At 43.2% G+C, this 25,623-nt stretch overlaps 2 protein-coding genes across 3 annotated transcripts; one reads left to right on the top strand and one right to left on the bottom strand.

Moving 5' to 3' along the window:
* Window positions 1–2,190: 2,190 nt before the first annotated feature.
* Window positions 2,191–5,772, bottom strand: LOC135535292 (mitochondrial ubiquitin ligase activator of nfkb 1-A-like). Of its 2 annotated transcripts, none has more exons than XM_064961958.1 (6): window positions 5,686–5,772; window positions 4,473–4,639; window positions 4,063–4,150; window positions 3,779–3,899; window positions 3,291–3,522; window positions 2,191–3,101 (listed from the first exon to the last, which is right to left on the bottom strand). In XM_064961958.1, the coding sequence occupies exons 2-6, from the start codon at window positions 4,587–4,589 to the stop codon at window positions 2,604–2,606; spliced, it is 1,056 nt and encodes a 351-aa protein (XP_064818030.1). In that variant the 5' UTR covers window positions 4,590–4,639; window positions 5,686–5,772; the 3' UTR covers window positions 2,191–2,603. The 2 variants fall into 2 exon arrangements, with proteins under 2 accessions (XP_064818030.1, XP_064818029.1); XM_064961957.1 differs by having other exon boundaries at window positions 4,473–4,657; window positions 5,686–5,744.
* Window positions 5,773–5,887: 115 nt separating this feature from the next.
* LOC135535293 (dol-P-Man:Man(5)GlcNAc(2)-PP-Dol alpha-1,3-mannosyltransferase-like) lies at window positions 5,888–12,582 on the top strand. Its single transcript, XM_064961959.1, has 9 exons — window positions 5,888–6,083; window positions 6,570–6,669; window positions 6,859–7,006; window positions 7,374–7,534; window positions 7,894–8,014; window positions 9,405–9,610; window positions 9,813–9,890; window positions 10,093–10,236; window positions 10,379–12,582. The coding sequence occupies exons 1-9, from the start codon at window positions 5,900–5,902 to the stop codon at window positions 10,524–10,526; spliced, it is 1,290 nt and encodes a 429-aa protein (XP_064818031.1). The 5' UTR covers window positions 5,888–5,899; the 3' UTR covers window positions 10,527–12,582.
* Window positions 12,583–25,623: the final 13,041 nt, after the last annotated feature.

Here is a 25,623-nt window from a genome sequence, read left to right as displayed (position 1 = left end):
CTCTGTAGAGACAAATCTTCATTAGGCCTTAGTTACAGCCAATCTCCATTCTATCACCTTGTCTTTCTATAGAACAGCTAACAACACCCCCCAACCTTTCACATATATATGTCTGTTCTGATGGATCAACGTTTCCAGCATCACTGTGCCTTCTTCCTGAAGAAGAAGTGAGGACGAACCATTGATTTACCCAATAAATGACTGGGAGTTTATATGTGGGGTTTGTGACTCTTTATGTTTTATTCGCCGTTAGTCAGCACCTCCACAGAAGAAAAACAATTCTGGGTGTGCGCCCATGTTCTGATGGAACAAACAACTTTTACAGGCTGTATCACTGCCTGGTATGGCAACCGCAGGGCTCTCCAGAGGGTGGTGCGGTCTGCCCAACGCATCATCGGGGGCAAACTACCTGCCCTCCATGACACCTACAGCATCCGATGTCACAGGAAGGCCAATAAGATCATCAAGGACAACAACCACCCGAGCCACTGACTGTTCACCCCGCTATCATCCAGAAGGCGAGGTCAGTACAGGTGCATTAAAGAGACTGAAAAACAGCTTCCATCTCAAGGCCATCAGACTGTTAAATAGCCACCACTAGGCAGCTTCCATCTCAAGGCCATCAGACTGTTAAATAGCCACCACTAGGCAGCTTCTGCCCGGTTACGTAACCCTGCACCTTAGAGGCTGCTGCACCATATACATAGACATGGAATCACTGGCCACTTTAATAATGGAACACTAGACACTTCAATAATGTTTACATATTTTTGCTTTACTCATCTCATATGTACAATTGAAGTCAGAAGTTTAAAGTCATTAAAACTTGTTTTTCAACCACTCCACAAACATCTTGTTAACAAACTATAGTTTTGACAAGTTGGTTAGGATGGCACAAGTAATTTTTCCAACAATTGTTTACAGACAAATTGAATTCACTGTATCACAATTCCAGTGGGTCAGAAGTTTACATAAGTTGACTGTGCCTTTAAACAGCTTGGAAAATTCCTGAAAATGATGTCATGGCTTTAAAAGCATCTGATTGACTCAAATTATGTCAATTAGCCTATTGGAGGTGTACCTGTGGATGTATTTCAAGGCCTACCTTCAAACTCAGTGCTTCTTTGCTTGACATCATGGGAAAATCTAAAGAAATCAGACAAGACCTCAGAAAATATTTTGTAGACCTTCACAAGTCTGGTTCATCCTTGGGAGCAACTTCCAAACGCCTCAAGGTACCACGTTCATCTGTACAAACAATAGTACGCAAGTATAAACACCATGGGACCATGCAACCGCGATACCGCTCAGGAAGGAGACGTGTTCTGTCTCCTAGAGATGAACGTACTTTGGTACGAAAAGTGAAAATCAATCCCAGAACAACAGCAAAGGACCTTGTGAAGATGCTGGAGGAAACAGGTACAAAAGTATCTATATCCACAGTAAAACAAGTCCTAATATCGACATAACCTGAAGGGCCGCTCAGCAAGGAAGAAGCCTCTGCTCCAAAACCACCATAAAAAACCCAGACTACGGTTTGCAACTGCACATGGGGACAAAGATCATACTTTTTGGAGAAATGTCCTCTGGTCTGATGAAACAAAAACAGAACTGTTTGGCCATAATGACCATCGTTATGTTTGGAGGAAAAAGGGGAGGCGTGCAAGCCGAAGATCACCATCCCAACCGTGAAGCACGGGCGTGGCAGCATCATGTTATGGGGGTGCTTTGCTGCAGGAGGGACTGGTGCACTTTACAAAATAGATGGCATCATGAGTAGGGAAAATGATGTGGATATATTGAAGCAACATCTCAAGACATCAGTCAGGAAGTTAAAGCTTGGTCACAAATGGGTCTTCCAAATGGACAATTACGCCAAGCATTCTTCCAAAGTTGTGGCAAAATGGATAAGGACAACAAAGTCAAGGTATTGGACTGGCCATCACAAAGCCCTGACCTCAATCCCTTAGAAAATATGTGGGCAGAACTGAAAAAGCGTGTGCAAGCAAGGAGGCCTCCAAACCTGACTCAGTTACACCAGCTCTGTCAGGAGGAATGGGCCACAATTCACCCAACTTATTGTGGGAAGCTTGTGAAAGGCTACCCGAAACGTCTGACCCAAGTTAAACAATTTAAAGGCAATGGTAACAAATACTAATTGAGTGTATGTGAACTTCTGACCCACTGGGAATGTGATGAAAGAAATAAAGTCTGAAATAAATAATTCTTCACATTCTTAAAATAAAGTGGTGAGCCTAACAGACCTAAGACAGGGAATTTCTACTAGGATTAAATGGCAGGAATTGTGAAAAACCGAGCTTAAATGTATTTGGCTAAGGTGTATGTAAACTTCCGACTTCAACTGTATTCTATTCTACTGTATTTTAGTCAATGCAACTCCGACGTTGCTCATCCAAATATTTATATATTCCTTAATTCCATTCTTTACTTTTAGATTTGTGTGTATTGTTGTGAATTGTTAGATATTGCTGCACTGTTGGAGCTACGAACACAAGCATTTCGCTATATCCGCAATAACATCTGCTAAACATGTGTATGAGACAAATAACATTTGATTTTGATTTGTTCTCCCTGGCTGGGCTTCATGCCTGGTAGAGGGGCACCACTCTGTTGATGGCCTGCCGGCATATGGGGCAGATGGGCTGAGGCAGGGCCTGGTAGCAGCTGTAGCAGCAGCACACGTGCCCACAGTCCAGTAGCACACAGCTACGGAGCTGGGTCAGGCAGATCACACAGTCATTCTCCAGGGGCGTCTCCTCCTCCCTAGACCCCTGTTGTGTAGCCCCAGACCCCCCGGCGCCCAGTCTCTCAAACTCCCTCTTCAGACGTTCCTGTTCCCAGCAGACCCTCAGGCTGCGGTAGTAGCGGCAGCCCACCCAGAGGAGGACGGCGGCCCCGGCCAGGGCAAACACAGAGGCCAGGACCCGCCAGACCACCGCCTGGTCTTCCTGCTCCAGCCGCAGGGTCTCAAAGTCTGCTGTGCTTAGGAAGTACTCTGAGCCATCGGTGGGCGGGCGGAGCTTCAGCACCCGGTCCGTGTCCAGGATGAGCTCGCCTACACCTGTAAGAGTAGCGCCAACCTGGAAATACAGACCGACACAAATTAGTCAGGATTATTCATGCTCTTTGGAGCACTATTCAGGGGCAATAGTGGTGATCTCATCCTAAACACAATGGAATGTTTTGGGATGTTATTGTGGAATTTTTGAATTGAAGATGTAACAGGTAATTTATCAGTGGTAAAATGATCAAACCAAACTAAATCTCACCTTGAGCATTTCCTCAGTCTCCAGCTGGCCTTTGGGCTTCTCTCCACTGAGGTACTGTCCAACGATGTCGGTGAAACCGTAGGTGGCCTGGTGGAACTTCTCATGGAGGATCTCCATCTTCAGCTCTGAGGCCTCCAGGGGACACAGCACCCTCACATTGGCCTGGTCCGACCCCACCAGGCTGAAGGGGACAGTATTCACCCTCTGGTGCAGCACACACTCACTGTCCATCCTACACAGGAAAGGGGGGGCACAGTATTCACCCTCTGGTGCAGCACACACTCACTGTCCATCCTACACAGGAAAGGGGGGCACAGTGAGTAAGGTGTTTTGTGTGGTGATCTGATAGGTTATAATTAGTGATGTATATCTGTTGAGACTAAATGTCAGACGGCTCCTAGTCATATTACAGTTGATAACAAAATGATGATACAGATTAAACTAGTCTTTCACATGATATTTGGAGTGTCAGTCAAGAGTGTTTCTACCAGGTGTGGGCCAGGCTGTTCCACACCAGCTTGTGTTCCCTTAGCATGAGTTTCTGCACTACCCCTACGCTGCCTTCCTGGTACTGACTCCTTAGAGGCTCCCCCACAGGCTGCACTGCTCCTATCACACACACACACACACACACACACACACACACACACACACACAATGGATAGAGCCATTAATTACGTAGGTGAGAGAGAATAGGTTTCGCTCATTATCATAATAATATGATTATAGTGATACATTCAGAAATGTTACCCATTCACACAAATAACTTTACCTTCGATGACAACATACTGCAGACACTTTCCCGGTGTCACATTCAAAAGGTCTGCCAGTTTCCCATCCAAATTCATGTGGGGTGCCTCCTGAAACAACAAGCAAAAAGAAAAGCCTGTCATTCCTATGAAAATTCTCATGTCTCCTAAAAAAAATCATGGTTTTGCACTCTGTTTACAATGTTATTCAATCCGGATTGCGGAAGATCCTTGTTAAAGCGCAATTAACATTTAAAGGTCATTTCCTTTAGAGCCGACATATGCAGCGTGTAGCCTCTACCGTGAATGCAGTCTCTGCGAAAGCTGAAACATTGCCTTTAAAATTTTGATTGTGCTTTTGCGTGGATCTTCAGCGATACGGATAGAATCTAGGCCATAGTCTGAAGGAATAGAAACAGGGCAGGCTACTAACATTGAGCTTGTCCACCGATTTCCTCTTTTTCCTGTAGATGTAGAAGAAGAGGCCTGATATGGCCAAGCTGGTGCCTAGACACAGCCCCTCCACCGTCCTCACTGGAAACTCCTCCATCCCCCAACACACTCTCCACACAGTCTCTTCTCACCTCCCTTGTAATAGGGCTACAGTACAGAAACAGACTGCCAAACATGTGATGTAATATGAAGGAGGTTCTTTAGCATGAATGCAAGATGCCCACGCATCACTCTGACAAGCTGCAATTAAATCCGCAGCTGCCGGATTCTCTTTGAGATTTTCAGTGAAATGCTTGAAAATGTCTATAATTTTCTGTATGCCATCAAAGTGGCACAAGGCTGGTCGCTATTTCTGTTCAGCACTTTGACAGTAAACTGAATTAGGCTACTCAGAATACAAAGAGTCACAAAATGTTGGGTTATTCACATATGATTGGGTTATATAACCCAAACTTTACAGTCTAAGAAACTTGATTTCAAACAATTATAGTATTACACTGATTCAGTCAGATAAATTATGACTATTTACATATTCACTGCCTTCACCCACAAGCACAACAAAGTTGAAAATTGTTTTATTTCATTGATGATTTACAAAATCGGTAGGTGGCATTTTATAAAGCTTTTTTACATGTTTTTTTTAATACAAAAGGGGTAACGTTACCTATCTCTCTTTCTAGATGTTTTATGTAATATGATGACAGTGTTTGAATTCAAATACCAATTGCTGACTTAGGTGATTAGCGAATACAATTATAGGGTTGATTGACCATGTTATTTTGGGCCAAGCTAACTAATTAGAACAACCGGTAGTTTAAATACATATGAACCAGTAAAGCCATTTCTCTGATGTAACGTTAGCCGACACAGATCTACATGTAACGAAATATCTCGTTGAACATTGACATTATGCTATCTAATATAGCTAGCTACTTATAAATAATAAAAGTATAAATTAAAGTTGATGGCTGGCTCACTGAGAGGCTAGAAATAAACATTACACAGTTGGTTAGCAAATGTTTAGTTAGCTGGAAAACCTACCATTGACCTTTAAAACATCTTATTTGGTTAGTCATAAATGTGGTCTATGTCCGCAAAAGTCAGACCATAACATGACAATAGTATTTGTACACTCTTCTGCAACGGTCAATACGTCAAATTGAACTTAATCAATCAGTATTGTCATTTTTTACCTTTGAAACCGCTCAAGTTATCATCCCCGGAAGAATGGCTATTTTTGTTTTGGTCATATGACATGTTCCACTTCCTTGAAGCCACCATGTATCTTCGGGTGAAGCATTCCTGAATCATGTGACGGGGTACTTACAAGTCCCGTCACGTATTGTCAGTTATTTGTTATTTATTTTAACATAAAAAAAAGCATATTTGGTACTGTCGTTGGTCGAAATGGCAGGAGGTGTGAGGAAAAAGTCGTCCCCTGGTCCACGGTCTAGAGTGTGGGCGCCACTTCGTACACTATGGCAGGAGAAACATTTGATCGTATTCAAGGCAGAGCACACAATACTGGTCGCCTCTGTTCTGTGGTTCCTGGAGATCGGAATAAACATATGGGTCATCCAAAAAGTTGCATGTAAGTATTAGTAGCATGCTAGCAGTTTAGCCAGTTAGCTTGCCCCTGCATTGCAATGAACGTAGCTCGCTAGCTAACAGCTAGTGTTTGCCGCTAGCCTCTGTAGTGCCACTTGTTAAAGTGACTTTACAGCCACAGCGTGATTATACGTTCCCTTCCTAGGGATGGTGTTGCCTAGTATGAATGAAATATGTTTACAAAAGTTGTGCCAATTTCTGTTGCCAACACAAGAATGTGTAAGATAGACAACCAGGAATTTGAAAGCAACAATGGTAGTTTGTTAATCTAGTCTACTGAACTTTTGACACAGTTCCTGCAGTTTCCCTCTTGTTTATAATTTTTTTTCTTCGCAGTAACGTTAGTTGCTGCTGATTGTTCTGTCACCTGATTCTTTAGGTACCTTCCACAACCCCGTTTGTTGAATGCATATTTCCAAGTTATTGCAAATGCCACCTGTCACTCATTGGTGAATGTCTCCTCATGCAGACACAGAGATCGACTGGAAGGCGTATATGGATGAGGTAGAGGGAGTCATCAACGGCACCTACGACTACACCCAGCTCAAAGGAGGCACAGGCCCGCTGGTGTAAGTTCCACTAACCTATTTGTGCTGGCACTTTCTAAGTTAAGGAACCAGGATCCAGGACCAGGATTGGCCTTCATCACTGAACCCCATGACAAATCATTACAACTATGTTTGTGTACCTGCAGTGTGACATTTCTTAACATGAACAAAATTAGTCTTGCAACTGACTTCCGGAAACTACCATTCCAGATACCCAGCAGGATTTGTGTACACCTTCACAGCGCTGTATTACATCACCAACCATGGGGTGAATATTTGCCTGGCCCAGTACCTGTTTGCTGTTTTCTACCTGCTCACCCTGCTGCTCGTCTTCAGGATCTACCACCGCACCCAGAAGGTCAGCTAGGTCTAAATAGTTACCCAGAGAACAGTCTTTATCTACAATTTGCTCTCTCAATATTAGAGTATCAAGTCCCAACTTAAACCAGTTTGAACTGGAATATTCTGTTTCCTATGACAATCTCTGCATGAGAAAATCCTGCACTGTAAAAGGCTATTCACTTTTCTTTAGATGCCTGCCTGTCTGTTTGTCTGCCCTCTCCAGAATCCTCATTCACAAAACATTCTGAAGTTATTTTCTTGGAAAATCAATTAGTCTTAAGATATTGTTCAAAAATTGCACTTAGAAACTATCTTATGAACTTATTTTTTTCTTAAGAAGCTTAAGTGTTTGCGTAAGAAGTGTTTTGTGAATCTGGGCCCAGGTTCCTCCCTACGTATTCTTCTTTGTGTGCTGTGCCTCCTACCGGATCCACTCCATCTTCGTCCTGCGTCTTTTCAACGACCCTGTAGCCATGATGATGTTGTTCGGTGCTGTCAATCTGTTCCTGGATGGCCGCTGGACTCTGGGCTGTGGCCTCTACAGGCAAGTATGAACCCTGGTCCTGCACAACTGGAGCCTATCTCAGCTTAGTTCCACCTGGATCAGATCAGTTCAAGTTTAGCTTGGTTCAGTTCAGTGTGGGCAAATACGGCTGCGTTTTATAGAGGCAACCCAATTCTGATCTTTCTTTCACTAATTGGTCTTTTGACCAGTCAGATCAGCTCTTTTGCCAACAATAGGGCAAAAGATCAGAATTTGGCTGCCTGTGTAATTGCAGGCTATGGGATACAATAGCACTCTTAATTTAGATTGGCAGAACTGAGTTGCCCAACTCAACATCTATGGCTACGTTGTCCCATCACATGGTGAATGACAACTTCCTCTCCCATTTTTGTGGACAGTTTAGCAGTGTCTGTGAAGATGAACGTGCTCCTGTTTGCCCCGGGCCTCCTCTTCCTCCTGCTGTCTGAGTTTGGCCTGATGAGGGCCATACCCAAGCTCTCTCTCTGTGCTGCCATCCAGGTTAGGACCTCCTTCATCTGATTTAACTGTTACATTTAGATTTTAGACACAGATGAATGTCATAGCATTGACTATCTTTAAATGTGAAGACTATATATTATCAAATCAATTCTTTATGTGTAATTATTCCGTAATTCAACGGATCACGGAATAGGAATTAACTAGGAAGTTGGGGCATCATGGGAAAATGTTGTTTATAGAGTGTCAATTTCCCAAATATAAAACTCTTCAGATATTTTAATACCTTATTTATTAGTCACTTATTAATGTATTCTTACCTCATCAGTCTCATTCCTGAATGTCGCAAACCCTTGGATATCTGCACGAACCCTAACACAAATCATGAATCAGCGATATAGAAATTGGCTTAATTATTTATTTACTAAGTAACTTACTCACAGAATTACATAAACACACACACACACACACACACACACACACATAGGTCATACATTGGTTACTGACATGATAGAAAAGTCCCTAGTGGGCTAAGCTGATATGACGGCTTGTTAGACAAAGGAAAGGGGTGGGGACAGTTCGAGAGTGGGGAAACTCAGAGGATTCACTGTAATACAGTGGAGAACTACGCTCATGAAATGCTAATAGTTCTAACATGAACAGCCGCTTATTGGAAAATAAATTGACATATTTACGAGTGTATGCCTTTGCTGTCCCTATCTGCGATCGCCGGTCCGTCTGATGGATAGTCGACAGGAAGCCTCTGGTTTGTCCACCAGAGATCAAAGTCTGTCGGAGTTGTAGGTTGTTATAATGGGTACTTCAGATTACCATTTGGAAATGTTCGTAGATCGGCTGCGTTTACCAGACTAAAGTATTTAAACAGCTGCAGCCTGAATAATTGGTCTTTAATTTGTAGATTTCTTCACCATTTCAACATGTAACGACAGCTCCTTGTTTTCTGATCTTGTCCTCTGGTATAGTTGTGATTTAAATCACTTCACACACCAGCGTCACCTGGCATGTTTTGGTCTCTAGAGTCATAGCCATTCCAACGTGGGGACCTTGTCCCTGTGTTCTCTTGATTACAGTTTGTAGATTTCTTAACCATTCAAGGCGGCCGGCTTACCATAGGTCTCTTTGGCAGAGTTGCCAACCATTTCAACATGTAGCTACCGCTTCATGTTTTCTGATCTAATGTAAATTTGGTTGGAAGTGGCTTTTATACTAGAGTAGAAATGGGGGAGTTCCATGATGTAATGTCTGGGCTCACGGTATACACCCAAAAGGGCCACGTCGTGATATGGTTCTTGTCTCCAGAGTTCCATCCCATCTCCACATTGTGAGGACAATCAGGTTTTTCCTACTCTATTTCCATTCTGTTCATTGTCCATCTTTACTCCACCTCCCCTCACTTCTCTCCCTATCACAGATATTGTTGGGCCTACCCTTCCTGATGGAGAATCCCATTGGCTATATGACCCGGGCCTTTGACTTGGGTCGTCAGTTTATGTTCAAGTGGACAGTGAACTGGCGCTTCCTGCCTGAGTGGCTTTTCCTAAGTCGCTACTTCCATCTGGTGCTCCTGGCTGCCCACCTGCTAGCCCTGCTACTGTTTGCCCTGCGCCGCTGGAAGAGGTGAGAGATGTGGCTACTGGGGTTATCACTAGGATTAGATATTTTCATGGTCAAGGTGAAATTATTGGCCACTAGTGTAGCCTAAAATGAACCACACAGCCTAACTGACAAGCACACCAATGCTTGAGTCTGGCTATCTCTGATTTTTGTTGTTACGGGACATGCATTTTGATTTTATTAAACCAACTCATTTTCCCCTCAGGCCTGGAGAGAGCGTCATGGAACTGCTGAAGGAGCCAGGCAAGCGAGTCAACCCTGCCCAGAAACTCACCTCGGATCATATCCTTTCCTCAGTCTGTGTCTCTGGAGCCATGAGTAGAAACACTGTACCATTGTGGTGTTTTCTATATCTCTAACTCTTATCTTATTAGGTCTGTCTCTATGGCCATAAAGTGCCAGGTCTAGTATATCACTAAAGAGGGCTATTGGTGGGTTAAAGTGTTCCAAAAGCCAATTATATTAGACCTTAACAGCTGATCACAGATGGTGCTGATCCTCTTCACGTCTAACTTCATCGGCATATGCTTCAGCCGCTCGCTGCACTACCAGTTCTACGTCTGGTACTTCCACACCCTACCTTTCCTTCTCTGGAGTGGAGGAGTCAAGAAGCTGGCTCACCTACTCAGGTAAGAGGGGACGGGACATACCTTTGGCTTCAATGTTGGTAGCAGAATTAGGAACCATAAAATATGAGCCTAGATGGGTCAAAATACCTGTTATTGTCACTATGTTCTTCTGTTATGTCTAACATGGTGTTTCTGTGGACAGGGTTTTGATCCTCGGCCTGGTGGAGCTGTCGTGGAACACCTACCCTTCTACTACACACAGTTCAGCTGCCCTCCATGTCTGTCATCTCATCATGCTGCTCTCCCTGTGGTTCGCCCCCCGGGTAGAGGAGAAGACCAAGAGCAAGTGAGCTTTTCCCTTAGGAGACCCTCCTGTCGAAGGGGTCTGGTCGACCATCTCCACCCTGCTCTCACCCCAGGCTGGTTCTCACCCTTCACCACGTCTTGCCCATCTCGCTGTAGCTCTGTGCTAATGTATAGCATAACGTACAGGTGGGAGAAGGTACAGCGTGAGACTGCATGTGGAAGGTTCGTGGGGTGGGAGGAGGCCCGAAAACAATTAGGATTCTCAGGTTAAAGAATTAGATTTAATTTAGGTTGGGGTCTCGTTGTGAGGAGAAATGCTGAATGCTTTGCTGTATTGTTGATAAGACATCTTAAGTAAGGGTCTCTTACTTCCAGTATGTATTTTTTATGGAGAAACTGCCTTTAGCCCATAATTTGTCCTGTTAAGTATTATCACTGGTCTTGGTGATAGTAGAGAACAGTCAAACTGTTAGTACAGTAGTTCCTCATCCTGGCAATCAGCTGGTCTGAACTTCTGTTACTGGACTATTTGTTGATGTAAACATCCTGGTTTGCTGTAGCTCAGTTGGTAGAGCATAGCGCTTGCAATGCCAGGATAGTGGGTTCGATTCCAGGGACCACCCATGTGTAAAGAATATATGTTTTTAATGTATGCATGACTCAGTCCTTTTGGATGAAAGCATCTGCTTAATGGCATATTATATTGAAGATGATTTCTATGTTTTTTTTAATGAAGCTTTAAATTGAACTGCAATAAGCTTTTGGTACCACCCATTGGGCACAATAGGAATGACGTAGCCTAGCTACCACAAGGCTTACTATAGGCTAATACATAATAAATGGCATTTCATATCACAATATGACCATGCAAAACTAAGCTGTTGACAATCAAGGTTCTGTCGATTTGTTAAAACAAAATTCTAATAGTTTGGTTTTCAGTGTGGTGTGCAGTAGACTAAATAGAAGGCCAGTTTCCTGCACCTGGATTACTTCTACCCCTTGTCAACACGCACTGAAGTTATTTTAGTCTAAGAATAGCGGTAGTTCAGTGAGCTAATGTTGATATTTTGGTGAACTGTGCCTTTTAATATGAATACCGAACTGTACCTTTTAAGTATGAACTCTTTTTAATGTGCTGCTATAGATTATGTGTAGCGTAGTTTAATGTTCATATTTGTTTGCTGATATACAGTTGGAATCAGTTTACATACACTTAGGTTGGAGTCATTTACTCGTTTTTCAACCACTCCACAAATTTCTTGTTAACAAACTCAGTTAGGACATCTACTTTGTGCATGAGACAAGTAATTTTTCCAACAATTGTTTACAGACAGATCTGTACAAACAATAGTACGCAAGTATAAACACCATGGGACCACGCAGCCGTCATAACGCTCACGAAGGAGACGAATTCTATCTCCTTGAGATTAACATACTTTGTTGTGAAAAGTGCAAATCAATCCCAGAACAACAGCAAAGGCCCCTGTGAAAATGCTGGAGCAAACAGGTACAAAAGTATCTATATCCAGTAAAACTAGTCCTGTATCGACATAACCTGAAAGGCCGCTCAGCAAGGAAGAAGCCACTGCTCCAAAACCGCCATAAAAAAGCAAGACTACGGTTTGCGACTGTACATGGGGACAAAGATTGTACTTTTTTGAGAAATGTCCTCTGGTCTGATGAAATAAAAATATAACTGTTTGGCCATAATGACCATCGTTATGTTTGTTGGAAAAAGGGGGAGGCTTGCAACCTGTTTGAACACCATCCCAGCCTTGAAGCACGGTGGTGGCAGCATCATGTTATGGGGGTGCTTTGCTGCAAGAGGGGCTGGTGCACTTCACAAAATAGATGGCATCATGAGGCGGGAAATTTTGTGGATATATTGAAGCAACATCTCAAGACATCAGCCAGGAAGTTAATGCTTAGTTGAAAATGGCTCTTCCAAATGTCAAATCTTCCGAAGTTGTGGCAAAATAGCTTAAGGTCAACAAAGTGAAGATATCGGAGTGGCCATCACAAAGCTGTGTCAGGAGCAATGGGCCACAATTCACCCAACTTATTGTGGGAAGCTTGTGGAAGGCTACCCAAAACGTTTGACCCAAGTCAAACAATTCAAAGGCAATGCTACCAAATAATAATTGAGTGTATGTTAACGTCTGACCCACTGGGAACGTGATGAAAGAAATAAAAGCTGAAAGAAATAATTCTCTCTACTATTATTCTGACATTTCACATTATTAAAATAAAGTGGTGATCCTAACTAACCTAAAACAGGGAATTTTTACTAGGATTATATATCAGGAATTGGACAAAACTGATTTGAAATGTATTTGGCCAAGGTGTATGTAAGCTTCCGACTTCAACTGTATGTTTTGATTTGCATGAGTGTTTGTGTTACAGAGATTGGAGATTTATTCTGTTGATAAAGAGAAAATAAAATGTGTAAAGAAATGAGAATTGAATGTATTTCAGTCAGTCATTTGATTCTACACTTTAATGCAAGTTAGACATACTGCCTATTTAATAGGTAATTCAGCTCTGATTTATTTGAGCAGTAACTCAAACTCAAATAAAAGTAAAACTTCAGAGATGATTTATCTAATTCGATGGCTTTAAAATGATCTTTTAACTGGTAAATATGGCATTAGATTCGTAGACAGGGCACAAAGGCATTAGTAACAGACACCAGAGCTGTAAATATCATTTTTCAACCTGAACCTAACTCAAATTTAAGGTGGGATTCCCACCAAAGTTATGGTAGGAGAAACACTGGTGACATGTTTCTATGGATTAATCGTCACTACCATCACTTCACATGTGGTGAAAGTAGTTCCACAGATTGTGGAGGTTTTAACATGGTGACTGTATGTGGTGACATGTTTGGGATTGTAGCAGAGCATGTTGAGCTGGCTGTTCTCATCCCAGTAGCAGAGCAGCAGGAACAGCTGCCTGGCATGTCCACCCCCCACACACACACACACCCACACACACCTGAGAGGGAGGCATATACTCTAAGAAAATACGGTGCTATCTTGGACCTAAAAAGTTATTTGATTTGGCTGTACCTGTAGGTGAACCCTTTGAAGGACCCTTTTCGGTTCCCATTTTCCACCATAATTTGCAAATAAATTCATAAAAAATTCTACAATGTGATTTTCTGGAGAAAAAAATCTCATTTTGTCTGTCATGGTTGAAGAGTACCTATGATGACAATTACAGACCTCTCGTCTTTTAAGTGGGAGAACTTGCACAATTGGTGGCTGACTAAATACTTTTTTGCCCCACTGTAATCCATATCGTGTATGTATGTACAGTCATTACAGTAGATCCAGCCTTTGCCTGACAGGTCTTAGGGACCTTTTTCTAGCCTCTGCAACATCATTGCTGTGATTCTCACACATACTACTGTGTATTTCCCCATTTGTTCACCCAAGTTAATGATTTGCATTCCCCACTAGGGGGCAGTGATGCCACTTCTCTCACCTTGGGCTACAGTCTCTCCTCCTCACCCAAGAACTCTGGTTCCACCTGTCACGCTGGCAACGCCCTGTAGGAGCCTCCTGCAGGCTTGGGGGCCAAAACCAAAGCACCTGGTATACTAACAAAATAACCTCTTATTCAGTTAATACAGAGACAGATGCAGTCTTTAAAGGAAAGAGAGAATACCTAGTCAGTTCTACAACTTGTATGCATTCATTCTGAAATGTGTCTTCCACATTTGACCCAACTGTGTCCTTCCGTATCTAAGCTGGAGTTAACCTGAGTTAGTAACTACACACCACAATCAAAAGCTATTTAACTAATTGAATTGTTGCCAGGGCCACAGGCAAGAGTAATTGAAAAAGCCAATTGACAGACAGTGCGTTGTCTTCTCAGAATGCAGCTACCTCTGTCTGGCAGGGACAGACAGACTCTGTCCCCGGTTCACCCACCCACACACGTTATTACCACAATAATGATGGTTGAATCTACAGTATCAGTTTTCATCAATAGTAGGTTGTAAATGCTCAATGTTCACAATTCTACTGATGTCATTCTACCAGCTTCCATCAGACAGTACCCTACCTGGCAGCACAGGTGTTCCTGCGGACCAGCTTCAGCACCCTGAATGTATTCACAGGCCTGGGTCAGGGTCACGTGGCGAGAGGGGAGGGACAGAAGGGTTACTCCCTATTGGAAAATATTGAAGGACACATTATATATATTCCCCCGTAGAATCAATTAAACAGACACAATCCTATATTAATGATATTAGAATGTAATCCAGCCCTGTCCAACCAGGAATACGAACCTAAAGCCCATAGCACATGCACCTGCCCAAAACCAAATCACAAAATGGACACATCAATTTTAACATGTGAAGAGACAGCATTGAAAAAGTTAATCTTTCATGTAATAAATAATCCTTGGTTCCTGCCTGTGCTTGGTAAAGGTATGAGGGAGGCAACATGACCCCTTCCTCAGGACCATCTGTCAGAGCGGCCAGAATATGTTCTATTAGTTATTAAGACAGGAGCGTGTGCCAGAGACATGCAGGAACAAGCCCTATGACCTATGCATATGTAACGTGTGTAACGTGTCTGCATCTCAATAGTCTAAAGGGGCGCTATCACCTTGTCTTCTTTCTCAGTCTGCACTGCCTTTTAACCACTGAAGGAGAGGAGACAAGGAGAGGAAGAACCGTTTAAGATGCATCCCATCGGTTTTTGGCCTGTACTTGGAATATTTTGTTATTGCACTATCCTTCCCCCAGTTTAGAAAAAGGATCCATTAAATAAAATATTAGATGTTTCTAATTCGTCTTAAAGATAGTTTTGGATAAAGAGAAGATACATTATTTCATGTTAAATGTGGTGATTTTGTAATTGTATGTTGATATAATTAATGAGATGTTTAACAATGACCGGCTCCAGTCCTGCACAGACAAGATGTTTAACAATGACCGGCTCCAGTCCTGCACAGACAAGATGTTTAACAATGACCTGCTCCAGTCCTGTACAGACAAGATGTTTAACAATGACCCGCTCCAGTCCTGTACAGACAAGATGTTTAACAATGACCCGCTCCAGTCCTGTACAGACAAGATGTTTAACAATGACCGGCTCCAGTCCTGCACAGACAAGATGTTTAACAATGACCGGCTCCAGTCCTGCACAGACAAGATGTTTAACAATGACCCGCTCCAGTCCTGTACAGACAAGATGTTTAACAATGACCCGCTCCAGTCCTGTACAGACAAGATGTTTAACAATGACCCGCTCCAGTCCTGCACAGACAAGATGTTTAACAATGACCGGCTCCAGTCCTGCACAGACAAGATGTTTAACAATGAGTGTTGGAGTGTTTATGGAGTGTTGTGTTTATGGAGTGTTGTGTTTATGGAGTATTGTGTTTATGGAGTGTTTATGGAGTGTTGTGTTTATGGAGTGTTGTGTTTATGGAGTGTTGTGTTTATGGAGTATTGTGTTTATGGAGTATTGTGTTTATGGAGTATTGTGTTTATGGAGTGTTGTGTTTATGGAGTGTTGTGTTTATGGAGTGTTGTGTTTATGGAGTGTTGTGTTTATGGAGTATTGTCTATTTTGTTTATGTCACCAACTCACGCAGCCCCCAGTCCAGGAGTTACACTACCCAACGTCCCTGCCTTCCACACACAAACACGGACTCCAAACACAATTCTCAAAATCTTGGGGTCCTTGTCTCAATGGTTTTCTGCAATGTATTTCCTGTGGCAGTGAGATGTACGTTACTGCTGGACTGGCCAAGTAAAGGGGATGGCCCTTGTTGCATGGCTGTGGCTTTCCTCCAAAACCTCTCCATACCATGCTTTAACAGTACAGTAATGCCCTTTCAGGGTTCCTAGAGATTTGCGGTTTGAATTTTAAGCGTGTGACTATGTGGGTGGCTAGACTTAGGCTTGATGAAATATTCTCTGATATCTTCAGGTCTACAGCAGCAGATTGTTGTCACAGCAACAAGAGGAGATGCCTGAAAACCACCTATTGTTTGTTTGTCTGTCCTCTCTCAGTATTTCTCACTCTTCATCCTCTGACTGCATTCCTCTCCCTTGTTTGCTGGTCCAGCTCTGTAGTCAACACCACTGGCACTGGCAAAAGAGGAGCGATACTGGGTGATAGACTGGCAAAGAGGAGCGATACTGAGTGATAGACTGGCAAAGAGGAGTGATAGACTGGCAAAAGAGGAGCAGTACTGAGTGATAGACTGGCAAAGAGGAGTGATAGACTGGCAAAGAGGAGCGATACTGAGTGATAGACTGGCAAAGAGGAGTGATAGACTGGCAAAGAGAAGCGATACTGAGTGATAGACTGGTAAAGAGGAGCGATAGACTGGCAAAGAGGAGTGATAGACTGGCAAAGAGAAGCGATACTGAGTGATAGACTGGCAAAGAGAAGCGATACTGAGTGATAGACTGGCAAAGAGGAGCGATACTGAGTGATAGACTGGCAAAGAGGAGCGATACTGAGTGATAGACTGGCAAAGAGGAGTGATAGACTGGCAAAGAGGAGTGATAGACTGGCAAAAGAGGAGTGATAGACTGGCAAGAGGAGTGATAGACTGGCAAAGAGGAGTGATAACTGGCAAAGAGGTGATAGACTGGCAAAGAGGAGTGATAGACTGGCAAAGAGGAGTGATAGGACTGGCAAAGAGGAGTGATAGACTGGCAAAGAGGAGCGATACTGAGTGATAGACTGGCAAAGAGGAGTGATAGACTGGCAAAGAGGAGTGATAGACTGGCAAAGAGGAGCGATAGACTGGCAAAGAGGAGGAGTGATGAACTGGCAAAGAGAGGAGGCGATGCTGAGTGATAGACTGGCAAAAAGAGGAGTGATAGACTGGCAAAGGAGTGATAGACTGGCAAAAGAGGAGTGATAGACTGGCAAAGAGGAGTGATAGACTGGCAAAGAGGAGTGATAGACTGGCAAAGAGGAGTGATAGACTGGCAAAGAGGAGTGATAGACTGGCAAAGAGGAGTGATAGACTGGCAAAGAGGAGTGATACTGAGTAATAGACTGGCAAAAGAGGAGTGATAGACTGGCAAAAGAGGAGTGATAGACTGGCAAAGAGGAGTGATAGACTGGCAAAGAGGAGTGATAGACTGGCAAAGAGGAGTGGGAGAAGAGAAAAAGAGGGGTGAGGGATGGAAGGGGATGGGAGGAGCGAGTGAGCAGAGGCCAGATTAATAAAAGGACATCAAAGGCAGATGGAGGGATGGGATGAAAGAGCGCCGCCCATTTGTCCCATGCCATCCCTCTCCACTCCGCTCTGCCTCAGCTGGCTTACAGATCTCAGGACCATTGTGCTGTACGGGTGTATGGAGGGGGCTGGGCCAACACATACACACACACAACAGTACAAGCACACAGCACTGCAAACTTATGAACAACAAAGAGACAAGCATACACAAACACACATTCACACACACACATGGTCACACACATCTCACACGTATGTTGTTGGCAGTGTGAACCCTGCTGTTAGCGTTGGCCTGTGGTGAGGGTCGGGCGGGCACCTTTGATGCTGTCCCGTTACGAGCCATGCCGCGCTTCATTGTTCAGCCGCTCACTTGGCTTGAAGATGACTCTAATTTGCCTCTGGGTTGTCAGATGTTTGCTTAGCATGGACCTCTAGCTAGACTGTGACCATAGACCACTTCCGCTCCACTAACAGTCTGTGTGTGGGTGTACGGAACATTGTGTCTGTCGGTGGTATACTCATCTGAGGTTGGCGTTAGTGTCAGCTTTGATGTACAGTTCTAGTCAAAACTTTGGACACACCTACACATTCAAGGGTTTTCTTTAAATGTACTATTTTCCACATTGTATAATATTAGTGAAGTCATCAAAACTATGAAATAACACATGGAATTATGCAGTAACCAAAAAGGTGTTAAACAAATCAAAATATATTTTATATTTTAGTTTCTTCAAAGTAACCACCCTTTGCCTTGATGGCAGCTTTGCTGCATTCTCTCATGATTTCATATGTGTTATCTCATAGTTTCGATGTCTCACTATTATTCTACAATGTAGGAAATAGTCAAAATAAAGAAAAACCTGGAATGACTAATAAATCTTGGTCGATCAACAGCCTATCAACCAAACAATCGACCTGTCGACTAATTGGGATCAGCCCTACAGTAAACATAGGCAAAAAAATTAATAGTTAGTCAAGAACGTCCTAGAGAACATGTGAACTGCCTAACCAGCTCTGCTACAGCAAGTAAAATGATCAGAGTGAGGTGTGCTCTCATTTGTGTCTGGAAGTAGCTAGCAAACCAGCTAACTTTGGCCTGTTAGCTTGGGTGCTTGGTTGGGACTTTAGCCTGTTAGCTTGGGTGCTTGGTTGGGACTTTAGCCTGTTGGCTTGGGTGCTTGGTTGGGACTTTAGCCTGTTAGCTTGGGTGCTTGGTTGGGACTTTAGCCAGTTAGCTTGGGTGCTTGGTTGGGACAAGCATGCAGTGGCAGACAAGCTGCAGAAAGAATGGTAGCTTACAATTCCCCATAATTTATCAGTGCAATTTTAAGGGCCAACTAGCTAAAAAGTTTGAGAGGGTTTATCTAATGTTCCCTCGTTAGATTTCAGCTCATCCTGCTCTGGCTAGCATTAGTTGTTGATCCTACCTTTTCATGGTTATTCGATAAATAATACTGTAAAGTTCCTGAAGTTAAGAGGACTCCCGTTGTATTTAGCTACATATTTGCAGAAATTCAGGTTTATTTTGTGGCTTTTGGCGAATGTGCTCTAGTGATCTAAAGTCTCTCTGTTGCAACTGCCTGTAAACACACAGTCCAGTTCAAAGTGAATGATGGCAGGCCCATGTGGGAAGTGGCTTGTTTGTAAACTCAAAAATAAAGCGTCCCTTTTTCAGGACCCTGTCTTTCAAAGAAAATTCTTAAAAATCTGAATAACTTCACAGATCTTCATTGTAAAGGGTTTAAACACTGTTTCCCGTGCTTGTTCAGTGAACCAGAAACAATTAATGAGCATGCACCTATGGAACGGTCATTAAGACTTTAACAGCTTACAGACGGTAGGCAATTAAGATCACAGTTATGAAAACTTAGGACACTAAAGAGGCCTTTCTACTGACTCTGAAAAATACCAAAAGAAAAATGCCCAAGGTCCCTGCTCATCTGCGTGCACATGCCTTAGTTATGCTACAAGGAGGCATGAGGACTGCAGATGTTGCCAGAACAATAAATTGCAATGTCTGTACTGTGAGACGCCTAAGACAGCGCTACAGGGAGACAGGACGGACAACTGATCGTCCTCAGAGTGGCAGACCACGTGTAACATCACCTGCACAGGAGCGGTACATCTGAACATCACACCTGTGGGACAGGTACAGGATGGCAACAACAACTGCCCGAGTTACACCAGGAACGCACAATCCCTCCTTATTGTGTCCTCCTCCCAGAGCGCTAAGAACCTTGGCGTGATCCTGGACAACACCCTGTCGTTCTCAACCAACATCATGGCGGTGGCCCGTTCCTGTAGGTTCCTGCTCTACAACATCCGCAGAGTACGACCCTGCCTCACAGGAAGCGGCGCAGGTCCTAATCCAGGCACTGGCCATCTCCCGTCTGGATTACTGCAACTCGCTGTTGGCTGGGCTCCTGCCTGTGCCATTAAACCCCACAACTCATCCAGAACGCTCGCAGCCCGTCTGGTGTTCAACCTTCCCAAGTTCTCTCACGTCACCCCGCTCCGCTTCCTCTCCACTGGCTTCCAGTTGAAGCTCGCATCCGCTACAAGACCATGGTGCTTGCCTACGGAGCTGTGAGGGGAACGGCACCGCAGTACCTCCAGGCTCTGATCAGGCCCTACACCCAAACAAGGGCACTGCGTTCATCCACCTCTGGCCTGCTCGCTCCCTACCACTGGGAGGAAGCAAGAGTTCCCGCTCAGCCCAGTCAAAACTGTTCGCTGCTCTTTGGCCCCCCAATGGTGGAACAAACTCCCCTCACGACGCCAGGACAGCGGAGTCAATCACCACTGGAGACACCTGAAAACCCACCTCTTCAAGGAATACCTAGGATAGGATAAGTAATCCTTCTCACCCCCCCTTAATGATTTAGATGCACTATTGTAAAGTGGCTGTTCCACTGGATGTCAGAAGGTGAATTCACCAATTTGTGTCGCTCTATAAGAGCGTCTGCTAAATGACTTAAATGGGGTAAATGTTAAGTGCTCAGACTGTCCACAATAGGCTGGATTGAGGGCTTGTAGGCCTGTTGTAAGGCCGGTCCTCACCAGACATCACCGGCAACAACTTCGCCTATGGGCACAAACCCACAGTCGCTGGACCAGACAGGACTGTCAAAAAGAGCTCTTCACTGACGAGTCGCGATTTTGTCTCACCAGGGGTGATGGTCGGATTCGCGTTTATTGTCGAAGGAATGAGCATTACATCGAGGCCTGTACTGAGCGGGGATCAATTTGGGAGGTGGAGGGTCCGTCATGGTCTGAGCTTGCTGTCATTGCAAGCAATCTCAACGCTGTGTGTTACGAGGAAGACATCCTCCTCCCCCTCATGTGGTACCCTTCCTGCAGGCTCATCCTGACATGACCCTCCAGCATGACAATGCTACCAGCCATAATACTGTTCTGTGCATGATTTCCTGCAAGACAGGAATGTCAGTGTTCTGCCATGGCCAGCGAAGAGCCCGGATCTCAATCTCATTGAGCACGTCTGGGACCAGTTGGATCGAGGGTGAGGACAAGGGCCGTTCCCCCAGAAATGTCTGGGAACTTGCAGATGATTTGGTGGAAGAGGTAACATCTCACAGCAAGAACTGGCAAATCTGGTGCTCGCTTGTCAGAATTGTTTTTTTAAAGTGTAATATTCTTCCTCGGGTGTATATGTTCATATTTTAGTATTTTGTGTTGCTAAATGCTATCAGTTCCACTTTAAATGACACCACTTCAAATTAGTAGATTCTACTATTTATGCCACACCGTTGTTGACAGGTGTATAAAATCGAGCACAAGCCAGACAAACATTGACATTAGGATGGCCTTACTGAAGAGCTCAGTGACTTTCAATGTGGCACCATCATAGGATGCCATGTTTCCAAAAAGTCAGTTCCTCAAATTGCTGCCCTGGTAGAGCTGCCCGTCCACTGTAAATGCTGTTATTGTGAAGCGGAAATATCTAGGAGCAACAACGGCTCAGCCGCAAAGTGGTAGGCCACAAAAGCTCTCAGAACGGGACCGCAGAGTGCTGAAGCACATACCACGTAAGAATTGTCTGTCCGGTTGCAACACTCGCTACTGAGTTCCAAACTGCCTCTGGAAGCAACGCCAGCACAATAACTGTTCGCCAAAAAACAAACAACTTTTGACTGGTACTGTAGGTTCTGGTACAGCCGTCTCAAGAACCTGTGTGATGGGTGTCTGAACATCCAGCGAAGTTTAACTTATGATTTTCAAAGGAAAAAATACAACTAAACACAAAGTTTCAATTTAGAAGTGACTTTAATTACAATGAAAATCTGTGTCCTACCTTCATTTGACATATTTGTAATACCTCACAGATTGGATGGGCTAGGAGTTATAATAGATTATAGATAGGGCCAGGAGTTATAATAGATTATAGATAGGGCTAGGAGTTATAAAACCTTATAGACAGAGCTAAGAGTTATAATACCTTATATATAGGGCTAGGAGTTATAATACTTATATATAGGGCTTGGAGTTATAATACCTTATATAGGACTAGGAGTTATAATACCTTATATATAGGGCTAGGAGTTATAATACCTTATATAGGGGGAGTTATAATACCTATATATAGGACTAGGAGTTATAATACCTTATATATAGGACTAGGAGTTATAATACCTTATATATAGGGCTAGGAGGTATAATAATATATAGGACTTATATAGGAGTTATAGTGGGGCTAGTCATAATACCTTATATATAGGGCTAGAGGGTATAAATACGTTATAGACAGGGCTTGGAGGTATAATACCTTATATATAGGGCTTCTCTTGGAGGTATAATACCTTATATATAGGGCTAGGAGGTATAATGTTATAGACAGGGCTTGGAGGTATAATACCTTATTATAGGGCTTGAGGTATAATAACTTATTGACAGGACTAGGAGTTATAATACCTTATATATAGGGCTGGAGTTATAATACCTTATATTATAATACCTTATATTAGTGACTAGAGTTATAATACTTATATATAGGGCTTGAGGTATAATAACTTATAGACAGGGATAGGAGTTATAATACCTTATATATAGGGCTAGGAGTTATAATAATTATATATAGGGCTTGGAGGTATAATAACTTATAGACAGGATAGGAGTTATAATACCTTATATATAGGGCTATTGTGTTATAATACCTTATATATAGGGCTAGGAGTTATAATACCTTATATATAGGGCTAGGAGTTATAATACCTTATATAAAGGGCTAGGAGTTATAATACCTTATAGACAGGGCTTGGAGGTATAATACCCATATAGGGCTTGGAGGCTACTTATAGGACCCCGTGGTTAACTATTTTTACTGTATATTCAGTAGCTATAGCAACACTACTTATAGGACCCCCGTGTTGTACTATTTTACTGTATATTCAGTAGCTATAGCAACACTACTTATAGGACCCCTGTGTTGTACTATTTTACTGTATATTCAGTAGCTATAGCAACGCTTACTTATAGGACTCTCGTGTTGTACTATTTTACTGTATATTCAGTAGCTATAGCAACACTACTTATAGGACCCGTGTTGTACTATTTTACTGTACATTCAGTAGCTATAGCAACACTACTTATAGGACCCCGTGTTGTACTATTTTTACTGTACATTCAGTAGCTATAGCAACACTACTTACAGTGCCTTGCGAAAGTATTCGGCCCCTTTGAACTTTGCGACCTTTTTGCCACATTTCAGGCTTCAAACATAAAGATATAAAACTGTTTTTTTTGTGAAGAATCAACAACAAGTGGGACACAATCATGAAGTGGAAACGACATTTATTGGATATTTCAAACTTTTTTTTAACAAATCAAAAACTGAAAATAAAAGCGTGCAAAATTATTCAGCCCTTTACTTTCAGTGCAGCAAACTCTCTCCAGAAGTTCAGTGAGGATCTCTGAATGATCCAATGTTGACCTAAATGACTAATGATGATAAATACAATCCACCTGTGTGTAATCAAGTCTCCGTATAAAAATGCACCTGCACTGTGATAGTGTCAGAGGTCCGTTAAAAGCGCAGAGAGCATCATGAAGAACAAGGAACACACCAGGCAGGTCCGAGATACTGTTGTGAAGTTTAAAGCCGGATTTGGATACAAAAAGATTTCCCAAGCTTTAAACATCCCAAGGAGCACTGTGCAAGCGATAATATTGAAATGGAAGGAGTATCAGACCACTGCAAATCTACTCAAGACCTGGCCATCCCTCTAAACTGTCAGCTCATACAAGGAGAAGACTGATCAGAGATGCAGCCAAGAGGCCCATGATCACTCTGGATGAACTGCAGAGATCTACAGCTGAGGGTGGGAGACTCTGTCCATAGAACAACAATCAGTCGTATATTGCACAAATCTGGCCTTTATGGAAGAGTGGCAAGAAGAAAGCCATTTCTTAAAGATATCCATAAAAAGTGTTGTTTAAAGTTTGCCACAAGCCACCTGGGAGACACACCAAACATGTGGAAGAAGGTGCTCTGGTCAGATGAAACCAAAATTGAACTTTTTGGCAACAATGCAAAACGTTATGTTTGGCGTAAAAGCAACACAGCTCATCAACCACAACACACCATCCCCACTGTCAAACATGGTGGTGGCAGCATCATGGTTTGGGCCTGCTTTTCTTCAGCAGGGACAGTGAAGATGGTTAAAATTGATGGGAAGATGGATGGAGCCAAATACAGGACCATTCTTGAAGAAAACCTGATGGAGTCTGCAAAAAGACCTGAGACTGGGACGGAGATTTGTCTTCCAACCAGACAATGATCCAAAACATAAAGCAAAATCTACAATGGAATGGTTCAAAATAAAACATATCCAGGTGTTAGAATGGCCAAGTCAAAGTCCAGACCTGAATCCAATCGAGAATCTGTGGAAAGAACTGAAACTGCTGTTCACAAATGCTCTCCATCCAACCTCACTGAGCCGGAGCTGTTTTGCAAGGAGGAATGGGAATACCCCTGTCTCTCGGATGCTAAAACTGATAGAGACATACTCCAAGCGACTCTACAGCTGTAACGCAGCAAAGGTGGCGCCTCAAAGTATTTACTTAAGGGGGGGCTCAATAATTTTGTACGCAATATTTCAGTTTTTGATTTGTTAAAAAAGTTTGAAGATAAATAAAAGGCGCTCCACTTCATGATTGTGTCCCACTTGTTGTTAATTCTTCACAAAAATACAGTTTTATATCTTTATGTTTGAAGCCTGAAATGTGGCAAAAGGTCGCACCGTTCATAGGGGCCGAATACTTTCGCAAGGCCCTGTATAGGACCCCGTGTTTTACTATTTTACTGTATATTCAGTAGCTATAGTAACATTATAGTTTGTTTTACTGTTGTACTATGCTATACTGTAGCATATATGTTAGTCTGTGCTTTTACTATACCAGTTTTTAACCATGTTTCTGATGTACTCTAGGGCAGAGGACTGCTCTCTCCGTCATTTGGAGGGGTACCAGGACCATGATCTGGGCCTTTACGCTCCAAACTGGGCTCCAGACTCACTCCTCCAATCCTGCACCTGGATACAGCCCCCACAGCAAGACTCCCCCACATTCCTGCTTTTCCCACCAGAGAGTCACCCACCTCATTCCCCCCCCGGAATCTCCAGAATCTCTCTTCGCACAGTCCTCATCAGTGAAATCCATAAATTCGGGACAGAATGAAATGACGACAGAAGATGTAGAAATGAATGTGACGTCTTTTGAAGAGGAGACGTTTTCTGATCCAGCAATCAGTCAGCTCTGCAGACCCTTCTGATTGGCTTGACAAAGCTGTGACAGAACACACAACGCAGCTACAATTCCTGCCTCTGTCCACTGTCAGCAGCACAAAGTCTCCCATAGCAACAACCTCTGACTCCAGACACTCTACTCTCCTGGTTCTCCCTCCTCCGG

The sequence above is a fragment of the Oncorhynchus masou genome, unplaced genomic scaffold (assembly GCF_036934945.1).
Source record: "Oncorhynchus masou masou isolate Uvic2021 unplaced genomic scaffold, UVic_Omas_1.1 unplaced_scaffold_4732, whole genome shotgun sequence".
Taxonomy (NCBI): domain Eukaryota; kingdom Metazoa; phylum Chordata; class Actinopteri; order Salmoniformes; family Salmonidae; genus Oncorhynchus; species Oncorhynchus masou.
The sequence above is the reverse complement of the archived record's forward strand: the minus strand, read 5'-3'. Positions and strand labels throughout refer to the sequence as shown.

Bases quoted from the DNA above. Each gene is read 5' to 3' on its own strand.
- LOC135535292 (XM_064961958.1), bottom strand. From the start codon at position 4,589: ATGGAGGAGTTTCCAGTGAGGACGGTGGAGGGGCTGTGTCTAGGCACC. The intron at 4,151-4,472 runs GTTAGTAGCCTG...TTGTTGTTTCAG, and splicing joins AATCGGTGGACAAGCTCAAT to GAGGCACCCCACATGAATTT. The intron at 3,102-3,290 runs GTGAGATTTAGT...CTGTATTTCCAG, and splicing joins AGACTGAGGAAATGCTCAAG to GTTGGCGCTACTCTTACAGG.
- LOC135535293 (XM_064961959.1), top strand. From the start codon at position 5,900: ATGGCAGGAGGTGTGAGGAAAAAGTCGTCCCCTGGTCCACGGTCTAGA. The intron at 7,007-7,373 runs GTCAGCTAGGTC...ATCTGGGCCCAG, and splicing joins TCTACCACCGCACCCAGAAG to GTTCCTCCCTACGTATTCTT. The intron at 9,891-10,092 runs TATCCTTTCCTC...CAGCTGATCACA, and splicing joins CAGAAACTCACCTCGGATCA to GATGGTGCTGATCCTCTTCA.